The sequence below is a fragment of the Pleurodeles waltl genome, chromosome 5 (assembly GCF_031143425.1).
Source record: "Pleurodeles waltl isolate 20211129_DDA chromosome 5, aPleWal1.hap1.20221129, whole genome shotgun sequence".
Classification (NCBI taxonomy): domain Eukaryota; kingdom Metazoa; phylum Chordata; class Amphibia; order Caudata; family Salamandridae; genus Pleurodeles; species Pleurodeles waltl.
In genome coordinates, this window is record NC_090444.1 from 215,118,553 (window position 1) to 215,136,041 (window position 17,489).

At 49.6% G+C, this 17,489-nt stretch overlaps 1 protein-coding gene across 2 annotated transcripts in view; it reads left to right on the forward strand.

Annotated features, from left to right (window-relative positions):
• Positions 1–17,489, forward strand: part of PACC1 (proton activated chloride channel 1) — a 166,417-nt gene that overhangs the window by 36,901 nt on the left and 112,027 nt on the right. The window contains exon 3 of one of the 2 annotated variants that reach the window (XM_069233924.1): positions 5,079–5,219. The exons of the other annotated variant lie outside the window; for it this stretch is intronic. Coding sequence (XP_069090025.1) covers positions 5,079–5,219 — 141 coding nt within the window. The remainder of the gene's footprint in view (positions 1–5,078; positions 5,220–17,489) is intronic. 2 annotated transcript variants of the gene reach the window in all.

A 17,489-nucleotide genomic window follows, 5' to 3' on the forward strand; every position in this document is an offset into this window, starting at 1 on the left:
ACCAAATTATTCTGGAAGTTCGGGTTCTGGTGTCTCATTCTTGGACCTCGTGGATTTTGTAGTGTACCAACATTAATGCTCTGCTGAACTGTACCATCCTGCACCACATTCGGACAATCCCGTTTCCAATGTCCCATGCCCCTGCACGCATGGCATGGTGACATCCTTTTCATTACCTGCCCGTCATTTTGAACGACAACATTATTCATATCCGAATTACGGCTCACAAAACCTCGACCTCTACCGCTCTGCTGTGCCTGAAACACACCGTTCATTTGCGGTTGTTGTTGTATCATCTGCTGAACACCACTTCCCTGAATTCCAGCTTGTGCAGCTCTTATCTGCATCACCATCACTTTCTCATTCAACTTTTTCTGCTTCAACTCAATTTCATCACTACAGTATTTCGCATACTGTAACACCTCATCAATCGGTTTAGCTTGCCAACAGATCAAATGATTCTTAATCATCTGGCTGACCTCCGGTCTCAGCCCTTCGACAAACCTAAACACAAGATGATTCATGTCCTTCGGTTCGATTGTCTCAGTACCACTGTAATGTTTGAATGCTTTCAACAATCTCTCATAATATGCATGTATTGATTCTTTGACCTCTTGCGAAGTCCGGTCGATTTTCTGCCAATCAGTCACCTTCGGCGACACCTTTTGTTTCAAAAACTCAATAACTTTATGATAATATTTCATCACCTCTTCAGAAGGTGCTCCAGTCACCTTATCCCTTGCCGGCTCCTTCGTGGGCCAATCTACCCCTCTCTTGCACTCGAGCCACAAGTCTGGCGGAACAATGATCTCAAATACGGTATTCAAGTCTTCCCAAAGACACTTCGCAAGCTTCACCAATCTATCTGTCTGTTGATACCACTCGATCGGTTTCTCTCTTAACCTAGGGTAATCATTTGTAAAGGACAAAATGTCTCCCCTGGACCAAGGCACATGGGCTAAGACACCACCAGCTGTTTCCCTCATAGGTAGGATTTTTACCGTGTCTAAATTGGGTGTGGTTGTTACTTCATTAGACCCTGGGCCATCTCCTTTTTCCTTATCTCTTTTCTTTGCCCACCGGCCTTCCCATTTCTCTAGTGCTCCCCAAATTTGTGCACTTTGCAACAATTCTTTCAAGTGTGTCTTCATGCCTGCAGATCTCATGTGTTCAAAATCTTTAGTGTCAAAATCTAACCTGTAGCTCCTTTTCAAATGTTTCGTATTGCCAATATCAATATTGTATTTGTCTGCCAAATTCGTTAATCTCTGGTGTACTTTTCCTACCTCTTTGGTAATCTTAGGGCATAAGTACCTCAATTCTGCCTCAGTGTATGATTCCAACCTATTCACTCCCATAGTTCTTTCCACCAATTCAGCAGCTTCTGTCCCTAATCGCACGATATTCAGATATTCATCTTGTCTTTCTTTTTCAGGATCGATTGTGGTCACTGTAGTCTTTTGTGAAGCACAAGTTTTCTCTAACCACTCATTTAACTGTTGTACTGTAAACCCCTGCAGTGAAATGTTCCCTGCATGTATCATTGGAGTGTGAGAGGTATTCGTGTTCATAGTTTGGGGAGTCAAGACTCCCAACCCTGCTTGCCGCATTGCTTCAAGAGGTGCCCCTATTGGACTAAGGTCCATTAAGGGTCTCTGTTGTTCACATACCTGTCCTTCTTGGGCCATTATCTGTGGAGTTCTAATATGCCCTCCTCTTATCGCTTCATGAGTCATAACTCCTTGTTCACATGTCCCTGTTTTCTCTTGTGCATATAACGGCACCGGGGGACCGACAGTAATAGGTAGTGATATAGCGGCAGGTGTCTGACCTGGTCCCAAGCTTCTGGGAGCTGCAACACCATAGGTCTGTTCTAATGTACCTGGTACAGGTACTAACGGAGGTCCTGCTACAGGGTTATACCCAGGTATCAGCTGTGGCGGTTGAGACACTAGCTTTGGGGTTGACTCAATCTGAATCAGCCTTGGCTTTGTGTATATCGGGTCTGGCGGCACCACCAAGTTTGTAGTAGTCTCAAGCACTGGAACGTCAGGATAAATTATTTTTATCTGCGGTGGAGACTGCAACTGTATCGGTGAGTCTGGTGCAGTGGGTACACTGTCACCATTCTGTATCAAGGTTGTATCGCTAGTCTGTACCATATCAGTAACTCCCTTCTCTTGCGTCTGGTTCCCATGAGCCAAGCTAGTACTCGGAACACTGTCGCTCACTGCATACGGTGGTGGACGATCATGCAACAGTCTATCCATAAACGCCTCATCATCTGAATCATCCTCTTCTTCCCAGGACCTTTTGTTCTCTTTAATTTTTCCTGAATCTTTGTCGGTTTTACAAGAAGCTTTCTTTCCCTGTGTCTCTTCTGCCTGTGTTATTGCAGGAAATAGCTTTAACCCATCTACTATTCCTCGTCTCCACATTTTATTCTCACTGTCCCATCTAGCTTTTGCATAGGATTTTTCTGCTCTTGTCAATCTCCTGTGGAACCTTTCTTGCCTATGTTTAAGAGCCATCAGGTCCCAAATCGCCAAAGCCTCGTATTGTGCCGATCTCGGAGGTGGTTTCTGCGTACTTAACATCCACTTCAAATTTTCTAATACCTTTGGATTGAATGTCCCATGTTCTGGAAACGCTAGCCACCCCTCTTTCTCTGTTAATTTGCGCCATTGTTTCATCCATAAACAAGGTGCAACACCCTTTTCTTCCATAACTGTATACGCTGGAGTACCCTCAGGTGGTGTAGGTTCCCCATCGGTTGCAACAATGTATACATCTCCTTTCAAAGCGCTTTTGAATGCCTTAACAAAATTCATTTTTCAAATTATTTTATTTCGTATTTGATCAGAAAACGGCTTAATTCCCAGGACACTCTTCACCTACCCTTTCCTCAACCTAATGCCTCTCACGGACGGCAGCCAATCCGTGCGCGACCCCTCTCAGCATCTGACCTATCTCAGCGCGGCACCACTGACGTCACACTCACACACACTGCAGCTGACAAAGTCTTGTGGCTTGTCCACACCTCACTAACTCCTTACAATTCATACAAACTAATGCGAATTATTGCAAGCACCTTAAAATGACAACACAAATCTGCCGGTTTACTACAGGAGGGTAACACATTAGCTTCAGAACTTTACAGAGATTTCACTTGAAGCCTCGGCCGCTACTCTCTCCTTCTCAGTTCCCACATACACAAGCAGAATTTGACCCGCAAATCCTACTCTCGACTTGTCAATGACTCCTTCTAGTGCACTTTAGAACTCGTCAGATCTCCATCGAAGGTTTCACACATGCATTATGACTCGAACTTGACTTGTCAACCACGCCTGATTGACCTATTAAACCGCACAGATTACAACATAAACCATATTTACCATCATACTCCGGAGTCTTAGACCTCAATAGGTCCGTATACAACAACCAACCATGTGGATAATTTTGAGCAATAAGCGCTGCATTCACATGAAGTACGCTGACTTCCCTACTCTCATACTGTGGAGTACGCCCACTCCTTCTAATTAACACTTAATTTGTCCTATACACACACAAATTTTCCACAACCACCTGCAAGATGCATAAGATTTAATAAGCGCAAAGACCCTAACCACACATACTATGGCGCCGAGAACATTCCCAACTCATTCGGGCAGGCTCCAAGATCCCAGGAAAGCCATGGCGAACCTAGCCACTCATCGTCTCACCAAATTTCATTATCACAGAAAAAAAATTTAACAATGAAAACTCCGTCCTAGGGCCCCCAAGGGCCAAACCGTTGCTCTGTTACCAGAACTGTTAACGCGTCTGTCTATGTTAATTTATACACATCAGGACTCGTTTTAGGTCGATGAATCTTTGGGCCCAGTGGTGAGACTCCGTAAGACGAGATAACCAATCAATAAGTCAATCAATATGTCAATAACATTGTCAAAAGTTAGCATCAAAATATATTTCGCTTTAGTCATTAATAAACCTTTGGCGCAATCATAACCTTTCAGTCACGAATAACCACACCTTAATAGAGATTTTAGTGAATTTATTCCCTATTGATTACAATCTAATAGTAAATGCGTTAGTCTCAAGACCAAGAAGCATATGAACATAATCACAAGGTGACAACTACGATAAGCTTTCAATAATGCAAAGATCAGGAACATAAGATAGTTATGTCGATAAGAACAGATCGCGGTACATAATACCTCCTAGAGGTCTCAGTTCAGCATAGCTCCTCGTCAGTCACGTCAATTCCGTCAGTCTAATGAATACCTCATCTAACCTCGAATTAGCATTAACATGTGGGGCTTCATGTAAAACAATTTTGAACATCAATTTGGAAAAACGTCTAACTAAGATCTCTAATCAAAATATACAGCAGTTGGTACCTAGAAAGAAAAGGCAAAATAGATTTCATTAGTAATGTTATTACCCTCCTCTAGATAGGTCAGCATACAGGATCAGTCTTCGTCTTCAGGACATCAGTTAGATCACCGTCAGTCTATCTAAGTAAAGGCATTTGTCATTTCATGATATCTGTCTAAATCCTAATTGGTCTTCATAATTGACGTTTTCGTAGGTGGCATATCCGGGGTTATTTCATCTCCTTGGCACACATCTTGGGTTAAGAGTTCTCTTCTCCTCGCTTTATTGTCCTTGAAAGTATCCATGTTTGTTTCGAAGTCTTATAATTTATACTAAAAGCTACTAGCATGCGAATGGGAGAGTCTTGAAATGTTGCGAATAAGTAAAGAAAAAGAACAATTGCTGGGTCATGGTCTTTTGCAAGTCAGCACACTGGAGAAACAGAAAAATACGCTTTAATATGAGAGTTACACAGCTAATTCGCGACTCATGCTAACTTAAGATGTACGAGTTCTAATGAATGCGGTTTTATACGTAATAATGCACACAATTATAAATGATTATTTCTTCTAGTTGACATTAGTTTACACAGGTGAATAATTCTCCATGTTTATTAATACATTTCAATTATTAATGCAGCATTGTTAAACATAAGCATTTCACGTCTATGACATGTAATATTTTAAACTACGCTCTCTCAGTATCAAGGCACAACATCGCAGTGCAGAAGACTGGCGGCGGACTCCCACCTACTCCCCCAACATTGACAGCATGGGAGGAGCAAGTCTTGAACATCCTGCATCCTGAGGGCCTCGCAGGAGTAGCTGGAGGAATGGACTCTGGTAAGTCAAATCTACACTACGTCATTCCCCCCACCCCACCTGCATGCCAAATCATACCCCAATCCTCACCCCCACCCCCATCACACCAACTGCTTGCAAATGGCTCACCATCACAACCCACCCATCCCAACACCTAGGCCTGCATGCGTCCACAAAGCATGGACACCCATCACCAAAGCATGCCCACTGCACATAAACATCTCCCCCACAAGCCACCGTCACAACAGCCCCACAAGGGAATGCCAGCACTGGGGTACACGGGCACCCACCCATTGCACACTATGGCACACACAGAACCAATAACCATACTCTTATACCCCTGCAGGACCCGAACGCCACCACACCGCCCAGGAGGGTCCAGAAATGTCCATTCCACCCCCAGAAGAGGCCCCCAGTGATGACAGCAGCTCTGTCTCCCTGGACCCAGATGACCAGCCCGGCCCATCGGGGACCTCGGGACAGTCGGTTCCCCTCACACAGCCACAGGCCACAGCAGACCTAACCCCCTCTGGGAACACCAGCACAGCTCCCACCCAGCGGGCCCATGCCTCTGTCTCCAGGACACGTCAATCAGCGGTGTGTCCACCACTACAGGGCACCCAGGTTAACCCACCACCCCAACAACAGCAGGGACCTGGGGGCAGTGGTAGTGGGCACACGTCCAGGGGACAGAGGCCCAGGGAAACAGGGGAACTGGGAGGGCTGCTGTGCGACAGGGGGGGGACAGGCCCAGGGAACCCACTCTCCACGAGGCCCTATCCTCCATTATGGGAGCATACCACCACTCCCAGGAGACGATGGCTACGGTACTGACCAGGTTCCAGGAGATCCAGGTACTGCAGGAGGAACAGTACATGGGGTTCAGGGAAGAACTCCGAACCATAAGTTCCGCAATGGGGACCATCGTCATGGCTCTTAACCAGATTGTCACCACATTGCGGGACCATGTGGCACCACAAAGGGCCCCTGTCACTAGCATGGACCAAGAACAGGCTACCGCCGGCGCTAGTGGACAGGAGGCCCCCACACAACAACAGGCCACCAGAACCCCACCTCCTGCAGAAGAAGAACCACCCGCAAGCGGGGCCTGAGATCTCGGAAGAAGACAGAGTAGGATGCCAAGACCCCCGCCAGCAAAGGATACCCCCTGATGTCATCCCACTGTCCCACATTGTCACCCTGTCCAACCTTAAACTGCCCCTGCTCCATCCTTCCACAGGCATATGGACAATGCACCTGTGAGACTGAAAATCTGGACTCTGCCATGGACATTCCTCCACCATCACCCATCACCGAGTTTCAACCATGTTCCTAAATTTAGCACTTTAATAAAATCACTTATTGCACAAAAATAATCTGGAGTCTGCCTGTATTTTGAACAAATGTATTAGACATAACGTTGCCAAAATGTTTATTTACATTGTGATGACAACATACCACTGTCACACAGCTGTAGTCCATGGGCAAACAAAACAGAGGTCACGCAGTGGGGCCCACATCTCTGAAAACGGAAGAGAAAGTCACAACTCAGTTAACATACACTGGGGGGAAACTCAGACAGTAGAGAGCCAGGAGACTGAAAGTAATTGTAAAATGGCGGTGTTGATTCTTACCTGTGTGTTATTGAAAATACTGTTGTATCACTGTGTCCCTCGTGTCTGTGTCGTCCCCGTCGTCTTCCTCCTCTTCACTCTCCACAGGCTCCACAGCTGCCACAACACCACCATCTGGACCATCCTCCTGCAGGAAAGGCACCTGGCGTCGCAAAGCCAGGTTGTGAAGCATACAGCAGGCCACGATGATATGGCACACCTTCTTTGGTGAGTACATTAGGGACCCACCTGTCATATGCAGGCACCTAAACCTGGCCTTCAGGAGGCCGAAGGTGCGTTCGATCACCCTCCTAGTACGCCCATGGGCCTCATTGTACCGTTCCTCTGCCCTGATCCTGGGATTCCTCACTGGGGTCAGTAGCCAGGACAGGTTGGGGTAACCAGAGTCACCAATTAGCCACACACGGTGCCTCTGTAGTTGTTCCATCACATAAGGGATGCTGCTATTTCGCATGATGTACGCGTCATGCACTGACCCAGGGAACTTGCCATTTACATGGGAGATGTACTGGTCAGCCAAACAGACCACCTGGACATTCATCGAATGATACATTTTTCTGTTCCTGTACACCTGTTCACTTCCTCTGGGGGGAACCAAAGCCACATGAGTCCCATCAATGGCACCAATGATGTTGGGAATATGTCCAAGGGCATAGAAATCACCCTTCACTGTAGCCAAATCGCCCACCTCAGGGAAAACAATGTAGCTCCGCATGTATTTCATCAGGGCAGACAACACTCTGGAGAACACCTTTGAAAACATAGGCTGAGACATCCCTGATGAAATGGCCACTGTTGTTTGAAATGACAATCTTGCCAAAAAATGGAGTACTGACAGAACCTGCACTAGAGGGGGAATCCCTGTGGGTTGGCGGATGGGTGACATCAGGTCTGGCTCCAGCTGGGCACACAGTTCCTGTATAGTGGCTCTGTCAAGTCTGTATGTCAGTATGACATGTCTTTCTTCCATTGTCAACAGGTCCACCAGCGGTCTGTACATGGGAACATTCCTCCATCTCCACGCAAGTCCCAGCGGACGGTGCCTAGGAAGGAGAACATGGAGCACAGAGTCAATCAACCCACAGGTACGTTCCCACAGCTTGCACAGTACACGAATCTCTATGCATTGAATGGCTTGTATGAGTGGCGATGCAAGGCCTAGGCCTGTGTGACGCAGTAGTAATTAAGCCATGTGGGCCCTTGAAATGGCGGCTGCCTGACCTGTGAAGTGTGACAGTGGGATGGGAGGTCAATGCGCTGGCATGGCACACCGTGGCGGTAGGCGGTTGAAGACCGCGGTGCAAAGCTGCATTGGTTAACATTGAACCCTATGGGTTTCAGGAGCCAATGACGATGTGCGCCGGCGGTCGCGGTACGCACCGCCGTGGGCGTGACAGCCATTTTCTATCTGCTTAATCACTCGAGACCTGATCATCCACAGGAGAGGACCTATACTGCAAGTGCTGCTGTGACCTCGGTCTGGAAGAGACAATGGCTGCTGCGACTGGGGAAAGGGCCCCTGCCTTCACTTCCGAAGAATTGGAGATACTCGTGGATGGGGTCCTCCCCCAGTATGCGCTACTCTACAGTCCTCCAGACCAACAGGTAAGTACACTGGGAACCATGCTTTGTGGCCAATGCCTGGTTGAGTGGGGTGAATGAACGATGGTGGGGAGGGGTGCGAATGAGGCATGCATCAAACGACAGATGAGAGCATGTGCCATATGGCAAGGGTGGGGAGGCGGGGGCCACTCACATCGAGCATGCAGAAAATGATGATATTTTATTTCCTCTCCCTGTACATGTCACATAGGTCAGCGCCCATCAGAAAGTCGACATTTGGCGTGCCATAGCCAAGGACGTCCGGACCCTGGGGGTCCACAACAGTCGGGGCTCCCACTGCCGCAAGAGGTGGGAGGACATCCGCCGCGGGAGCAGAAAGACCGCAGAGGCTCTGCTGGGGATGGCCTCCCAACGTAGGAGGGGTGCCACACGTCAATTGACCCCCCTGATGTCTCGGATCCTGGCGGTGGCCTACCCAGATTTGGATGGGTGCGTGAGGACATCACAGCAGACACAAGGGGGTGAGTACCAGCACATTCTGCTATCTTAGCGCGCAGTGGAGGTGTCTGGGTGGGGGAGGAGGGCTGTGGGTATCCCTAGGCCAGGGCGATTTCTGTAGGCTAGTCCCACCCGTAAGGCATGGCCCTGTGCCCCCGCCCCCCACCTCTGTAGGGTGCCAAGTACAGCTATCCATGGCCCTGTGTCACCTATGTGTGCAGTTGTCGTCCATTGGCTTGTAGGGCAAGTCTCACTGATTGAGTAGTGTACCCCAAGTGCGCGGCGTAGTGCAGGGGGCTTCTGTGTCTGTCCTCTCCGCCAACTGTGTTGCCAATGCATGCACTCAACATGTCTTTATGTTACCCCCCCCCCTTTTTTTGCTGCTCTTCCTGTTCATGTGTGCATTAGCATCATCAGGCGGAGGAGAAGTGGCATCGGAGCACGAGGGAGCTGCATCTCACATGGCCCCGGAGGGCCATACAACGGACTCTGATTTCACCAGTGAGACGGAGGGCGAGGGGGCTCCACAACGGGGACCCGTAGAGACATCAGCGACACAGACACGTCCTCGAAAGAGAGCTCCCTTGTGGTGGCGGCAACATCCGTGCCCACCGCAACAACAGGTACAGCCGCCACCCAGCGCACCAGCTCCGCCCTCCAAGCAGCCCCTCAGCATTCGCCCCGTGCCCGCTCGCACACCAAGGCGGGCATCTCCTTCGCCCCAGGCACCTCAGGCCCTGCCCCAGTTACCCCTGCTGCCCTCAGTGAGGACGTCATTGACCTCCTCCGGACGCTCATTGTTGGGCAGTCTACCCTTTTGAATGCCATCCAGGGGGTAGAAAGGGAGGTGCACCGGAGCAGTGCATACCTGGAGGGCATTCATTCGGGTCAGGCTGCCCATCAGCGATCGTTCAACGCTCTGGCCTCAGCACTGACGGCAGCCATTGTCCCTGTCTCCTGCCTCCCTCCTCCAACTCCCTCCACCCAGTCCCACTCCCCTGTTCCTCTGCCTATCCCAGACACACCTACAGACCAGCCTGCACACACCTCAACACCCAAGGGAAGCTCATCCAGACATAAGCACCACACATCACACAAGCATTCACACAAGCAACACCCACATGCAGACATACCAACAGCCACTGCCTCCTCTGTGTCCCCCTCCTCCTCGTCTCCCTCCTCCCTCCCTGTGACGTCTCCACTCACACTTGCATGCACAACATCATCAGCCACTACGTCCATCACCAGCACACCCACCAGGACACTCCGCACACGTGCAGTCACCACCCCCACTGCCATTTACACGTCCCCTGTGTCCTCTCCCACTGTGTCTGTCACCCCCTCTTCCAAACCACACAAACGCAGGCACCCACCCACCCAACAGCCATCCACCTCACGACAGCCTCCAGCACAAGCACCTGCACCCAAAGACCGCACACTTGACTCTCCTACAACCACATCCTTTTCCTCCACTCCCATACCCACTGCCCCTACCCTTCCCATTGCTCCTAAAAAGTTTTTCCTCTCCAAAATTAACCTCTTTCCATCACCTGACCCACCCCCTCCATCTCGTAAGAGTCCAATCAGCACCTCAGCCACCACAACCCCTGGACCTACAAGGACCATCGTCCAGGGATATTGGAGTCCACCACCTTCAAGGGCAGGTACATCGGCCAGCAGTAAAGGGACAGCCAGCCCACCCCCCGGGAAGAAATCCAAAAAAGGTAATGCCCGGCGCGAGAGAACAGAGACGGCAGCCTCCACAGGCACTACCATGGCACAGTCAGGAAGTGGGGTGCCACCTAGCACACCTACAAAGGGAGGCAAGGGCCACAGAGACTCACGGAAGGATGGCAAGGGCAGCACGGCCGACAAGTCCGGCAGCAGGCGAGCTGCCCAGGAGGGGCCAACCAGCCCCATTCCGGGGTTGAAGGAGGACACCCACGGGCACGGGACACCAGCACAGGAGGGCCCCGCAAGCGAGAAGTCGGATGGCGAGTGAACACCATATATTGGCCGGATCTGGTGCCCTGGAGAGACAAGTCAAACAGGGCCCTTCAAGACAAGAACCGCTGAACAGGGCCTTTCAAGACAAGAACCGCTGAACAGGGCCTTTCAAGACAAGAACCGCTGAACAGGGCCCTTCAAGACAAGCACCGCTGAACAGGGGCCCGCCGTCTCAAGAACCGCTGAACAGGGCCCTTCAAGACAAGAACTGCTGAACAGGGCCCTTCAAGACAAGCACCGCTGAACAGGGGCCCGCCGTCTCAAGAACCGCTGAACAGGGCCCTTCAAGACAAGAACTGCTGAACAGGGGCCCGCCGTCTCTGCACCGCTCCGTTGGGCCCTTCCTCTCAAGCACCGCTCCGCTGGGCCCTTCCTCTCAAGCACCACTCCGCTGGGCCCATCCTCTCAAGCACCGCTCCGCTGGGCCCATCCTCTCAAGCACCGCTCCGCTGGGCCCTTCCTCTCAAGCACCGCTCCGCTGGGCCCTTCCTCTCAAGCACCGCTCCGCTGGGCCCTTCCTCTCAAGCACTGCTCCGCTGGGCCCTTCCTCTCAAGCACCGCTCCGCTGGGCACCGCCGTCTCTGCACCGCTCCACTGGGCCCTTCCTCTCAAGCACCGCTCCGCTGGGCCCTTCCTCTCAAGCAACGCTCCGCTGGACCCTTCCTCTCAAGCACCGCTCCGCTGGGCACCGCCGTCTCTGCACCGCTCCGCTGGGCCCTTCCTCTCAAGCACCGCTCCGCCCTTCCTCTCAAGCACCGCTATGCTGGGCCCTTCCTCTCAAGCACCGCTATGCTGGGCACTTCCTCTCAAGCACCGCTATGCTGGGCCCTTCCTCTCAAGCACCGCTCCGCTGGGCACCGCCGTCTCTGCACCGCTCCGCTGGGCCCTTCATCTCAAGCACCGCTCCGCTGGGCCCTTCCTCTCAAGCACCGCTCCGCTGGGCCCTTCCTCTCAAGCACCGCTCCGCTGGGCACCGCCGTCTCTGCCCCGCTCCGCTGGGCCCTTCCTCTCAAGCACCGCTCCGCTGGGCCCTTCACCTCAAGCACCACTCCGCTGGGCACCGCCGTCTCTGCACCGCTCCGCTGGGCCCTTCCTCTCAAGCACCGCTCCGCTGGGCCCTTCATCTCAAGCACCGCTCCGCTGGGCCCTTTCTCTCAAGCACCGCTCCGCTGGGCCCTTTCTCTCAAGCACCGCTCCGCTGGGCCCTTTCTCTCAAGCACCGCTCCGCTGGGCCCTTTCTCTCAAGCACCGCTCCGCTGGGCCCTTCCTCTCAAGCACCGCTTCGCTGGGCCCTTCCTCTCAAGCACCGCTCCGCTGGGCCCTTCCTCTCAAGCACCGCTGGCCCATTGGCAGTAGGGGCAGGCCCGGATCTGTGTCGGGCAGGGCTGCACGATACACTCTGGCCACCAAGACTCCTCCAGTACCAGTGGAGTCTGTAATCCACTTGAGTGACTGTGGCTTTCCACTCCCCAGGATAAAGCAGTGGGCAAACCACCCACTGTAGAGACTTGAGAGATTGTGGCTTTGCACTCCCCAGGATATGACAGTGGGCAGCCCACCCACTGTAGGGACTTGAGAGACTGTGGCTTTGCACTCCCCAGGATATGACAGTGGGCAAACCACCCACTGTAGAGACTTGAGAGACTGTGGCTTTGCACTCCCCAGGATATGACAGTGGGCAAACCACCCACTGTATGGACTTGAGAGACTGTGGCTTTGCACTCCCCAGGATGGGACAGTGGCCATGGAGGCCCCTCGTGGATCTGGCGTCGTGGACTCATCTGGCTGAGGTGCCCCCCCTTGCCTTCCCCCTGAGGTGCCTGTAGTTTTGCTATCTGATGCCCCTGCAGTGTTCTCTCCAATGGAATCGGGTCTCCTGTGTGGGCTTTGCCCATGTGTTGAGGACCATTGGCCCACGTACAATGACTGAAAGACTATTTTGCCAGGACAATTTACATATGTGTATATAGTTATTAGATGTTCGAATTATTTATTTCTTAGCCTTGCAATATATTTGAATTTCATGATGATATTATTTTGTCTTTGCATTCTGCTGGGGGGTTTGGGGGGTGTCACTCTTAGTTGTTGCTCTGCATTGATTGGGTGTGTCGCGTATGTGTGTGCCCGTAATCTTTTCTCCTCCCCCCTCCCCTGTGTCGTAGGTGCAGTACTCACCGTTGTCTTCTGCGCCGGCGTTCGTGCTCCTGGTAGAGGAGCAGGTAGACAATAGCTGGTAGGATGTGTAGTTCTGGTTCCATGCTGTCCAGATTCCTCGTGGAGTGTGTAGAGGTGAGCGTTTTCCCGTTCGTAGTCTGTTTCCGCCGTGTTTTTATCGGCGGGGCTCCCGCCCCGAAAAGGTGGCGGATTGGTGGGTTGTGATAGGGTGGGCGGTACATTGTCTGCCGCCTGTCTGTTGGCGGTGACCGTTGCGCTGTTTGTTTGTCCCGCCGTGGCGGTCGGAGTGTTAAAGTGGCGGGCTGTGTTGGCGGTTTCCGCCAGGGTCAGAATTCCATTTTTTTTACCGCCTGCCTGTTGGCGGGTTGGCCGCCGCTTTAGCACCGACCGCCAGGGTTGGAATGACCCCCTTTGTTTCACTCTCTCTGTAGTCTCCATTACCAGCATCATGTTACCAAAACCAAATATGTTCTCTTGTGCACCAGTATCCTTCTCTGTTGCGTGCACAGTAGCTCCTATACCTCTCTGTTGTTTTTCACCAGATGTTCTTTAGTCTAAAAAAGGTGACCTGCAGGAGCGCCTGAGTAACTGCTGCATCTATACAGTAGATATGGTCTTTTTAACACTCTTTCACTTTTGGGGCAGGGCCATGACCCCACCTCACATCCACCTTACGTTTGGCTAGATTTAGATCTGCAGGCCTATGTATCGCTGCAGGTAGATCCCTCACCCATTGCACTATAAGTGAGTGGGCATCAGTGCTTCCTTTGTCATTTCGGTCAGTTTGTCAAAAGTGTTAATCCGGAACCTATAAATAACAGGACAGAGTCATGCCAGGTGTACTAAGTTGACCTACATATTTGCACATCTCTGTCATATTGCATACGGCTAAAAGACAGCAGTACAGCTGCCTGCATCTGCTATTTAGCAGAATATCCTTCTTGTTCATGCAACTGTGCTTCTTTTGGTCCTCAATCAATGGTGCAGGCAGGTCTTTATCCCACTGATGTCTCGTTTGGGTCATCTGCATTGCTTGACACTCTAGTGTATCTCTATATATATATATTTGTATAACCAGTTGTCAAGACAAGACGTTTTGAGAAAGTTGGTGCGAGCCACATAGTTTGGTGCCTCTTTTGGTGTAACAGGTTGCCCGAGCAGAGTGCACTGCACAATCTGTATTGTATAACATATATTGAGCTTTTCTGTCACCCAGTGCTTTAAATTGCTGTAGCAATGAAAACCATGCCTGAGGATATAAATCATGTATACAATTGAGACCTAATTTCAACACCTACTGCAGTGCCTTAGCTTCTGCATTTGGGGGCACACATGGATTGTCACAGAAACTTATCTCCAGAGAGTAAAGATCCTTGGACCCACCCACCTTGGACAAGTGGTTTCAAGCCCAATGTGGGCATTATACTGCATTTATATGCTTTTAGGGTCTGGAGAGAGGGCACATCAGTGATTAAGTATTGTGAATGTGTTCCAGAGCAGTTAGCTGTTAGCCCAGATGAGGTTTACTGCCAGCATGTGCAGATGCCTAAAGAATATATGTCACTGGTATTGGGCTCTTAATAAATATGTACAGGTGCTGAGGCAGCAGCACCATCTTGAGAAGTGCTATAAACCCGTCATTGGCAGAGGTAATGTAATCTAGTGGTTTACCAACTCATGGATGTTGTTCATCACAGGTCCATCATTGTGTACTACTTCCATTGTGAATCTCTGTGAATCTATATACCGAGGTATCTCACCACCGAGATCGTCTGCTGCAGCAGGAATTGCAATTTAAAGCAGACAATCCCCAGGGGTAGAGCCATCATGTCAGATTTCATCCAGTTAATGCATAATCCTGACACATTGCTTTACCTAATTAATTCTGTCAACGTTTGGCCGATTTTACTGGGAATTGTTGTTATAAAGTAAAATATCAGCATAGAGAGATGTCACCATGCTTCTCTCTATATTACTGTCTGAGTAACATTCCCTTATTGAGCATGCCAGCATCCATAGCTCCAGTCGCAGGTGCTGCATCCTGGCAAAGATCACGCGCATACTATTTGCCTTTGGGTGTCCAGGAATGAATTAATTCTGCCAGCTCTAGGAGGACCAGCTCACTCAGATATGGGAGCAACCTAGCTGATATCACCCAGCTAATATTTCAGTGTTGGTGTTTATAAGACAGGGAGGACCACAGGAGGACTGTTTTACCTGGTTTTCTCCGGTAGTGCCATTTATACACTTCTGTGCCCAAAACTTCATCCCCTTCTTATTATTATTATTATTCAGCCTTTATTCGTCATTCTGGGTGATCCAAGAAACATTATCTGCCATTTGTTTCTCATGGTTGTGGGCCACTGAATCATCACATTCCCCTCAAGTATGAGGGTGTTCTCGATTCCACTTGCTGAACGGCTATTCCATTACTCAGCTGGAAGAATGCTGATCTACTTGCCACCAGTTCGTCAGATCTTCTCATGCCTAGTTCTTCACTTAGGGCAGTAGTAGGTGTTGATGCAGGCTATTCAAATGCCCTTTGAAGAACATCCATCCCAGACCGCTGTACCATAAGAGCATCATGCCAATACCAATAACCCTATTTTTTGACAGCATCTTTTTAATGTACTACTACAATCAGTAATTTCTGCATTGCCTGATGAGGTGGCCACCTTTTTCTGATCTCCTTGGTGGTCTTTTTGTGATACCCACTTCATTGATATGATCACAAATTCTGGCCCAGACATTTTTTGTGGCTTCAGACACTGAAAAAGGCATTGCTAAAAAGCTTTTCATTCTCAGTCACACATCTCTCCACCAGTATAAATAATTAATCATCACAGAATTTCCTCTTCTTCCTTGGGGGTTATTTTTACCCTCCCATTTTGGAACACCTGGAAAATTGTGCAGAGAGGGGCAACAATCTGAAATTCCTTTTTTAAAATAGTTTTTGCCAATTTACTGGCTTTGAAAACCAGCAACCCGGGTAGCACATCAGGAAACAAGTTTCCAGCGGGAGTAAACGGAAACCGAACAACCTCCACTTAACACCAGCTGTGTGTGCCCTTTGAAAATGAGTGGTCAGAGAGGAGGTATTGGGGAATCAGCAGAAGTCTTCTGATCACCATAAAATGAAGATCCTGTTGATCATGAAGGAGGAACACCTTGCCCAATTTGGCCTTGTGCTGCAGACAACACTTTAAACTTAATGTGCCAGTTAACAGTTAGTTAGTAAGACTGGCTGCAATATGACATTTAAGAGAATGAAAAGAGCAGCTGAGAAGCTCATATGTCACGCATTGTAGACAAGGAATCAAAGACTGAAATAAGTCCAGATATGGGCACTTGTAGTGTACGAGCCTGAAAGAAATAGTGGCACTTACACCAAAGCAGCACTGAGGCGGTAACAAGAGGTTGTTCATGCGATGCAAAACGTAAATGTCTTTTCACCTCATTAATTCTGCAGGATAAATTATAGACCGATAGCTTGCATATTAAGGTTTACATGTATTTAGTCAATTATTTTAGTACATATACAGTTGCCAAACTGCAGGCGAGGTGCAAATATCAAAGGTCAACCTAACATCTCCCTCTGTTCCTTCAGCTGTGTAGAAGTGTCGCTTCCTATGGTACAGCTCCATAAATTCTGTGGATAGGTTTGAGGGGAAGGGAGACCACATTATTTCAAAAGTCTTGATCCTATTCTTAAGTGACATGGTCGTCCTTTTCATCTGTAGAGTTTCCCATATGTGATCCAGCCAATCCCTTTGTTCGGGGTTTATTAGTTTTTCTCGCAGAAGAGGGGATAACATTGCCGCCCCCAGGGTTACTACCTACTGTTTGCCTCTTTTGGATATGTGGAATCTCAGTTCCAAAAAGAATGACTCCTACATCCCGGTGGATTTGGGTACTGATCACATCACCTAAGGCTATTAGGACCCTTTCCTAATATTCCTCTAACTTTGGGCAATTGCACGGTATGTGTGTTAAAATATCAGCTTCAGGGTAGCCTTTCCAGCTTAGTGGTGTCTTCCACTAACCCATTTGGGCATCTTTACCGGGTATGATACCACCTTATGCATAGTGTCCCTTTTACTTTTCAGACACCATCATTCTCTCAGACACTCTTTCACAATACTTTTTATATCCTTTATTTTTATTCCTTCCCAGTATTTCTATCCCACTGTTTGGGCCCTAAGGATGAAGAGCAGGTTGAACTTCTAATTAGAGGTGATGAGGTGTTCGCTTCGATCTCCACTTTGTAACCACCTTTCAAAGGGTGTGATGTCCCATTTGGCTTCCTCTCTGTTCATACTGTGTCTAATTGGAGATATTTATAGCATTCAACCTGTGTGCCGCCATACTCTCTAAAGCGCGTCAAAGGACATAATGTTCCCTTTATGGAACAGTG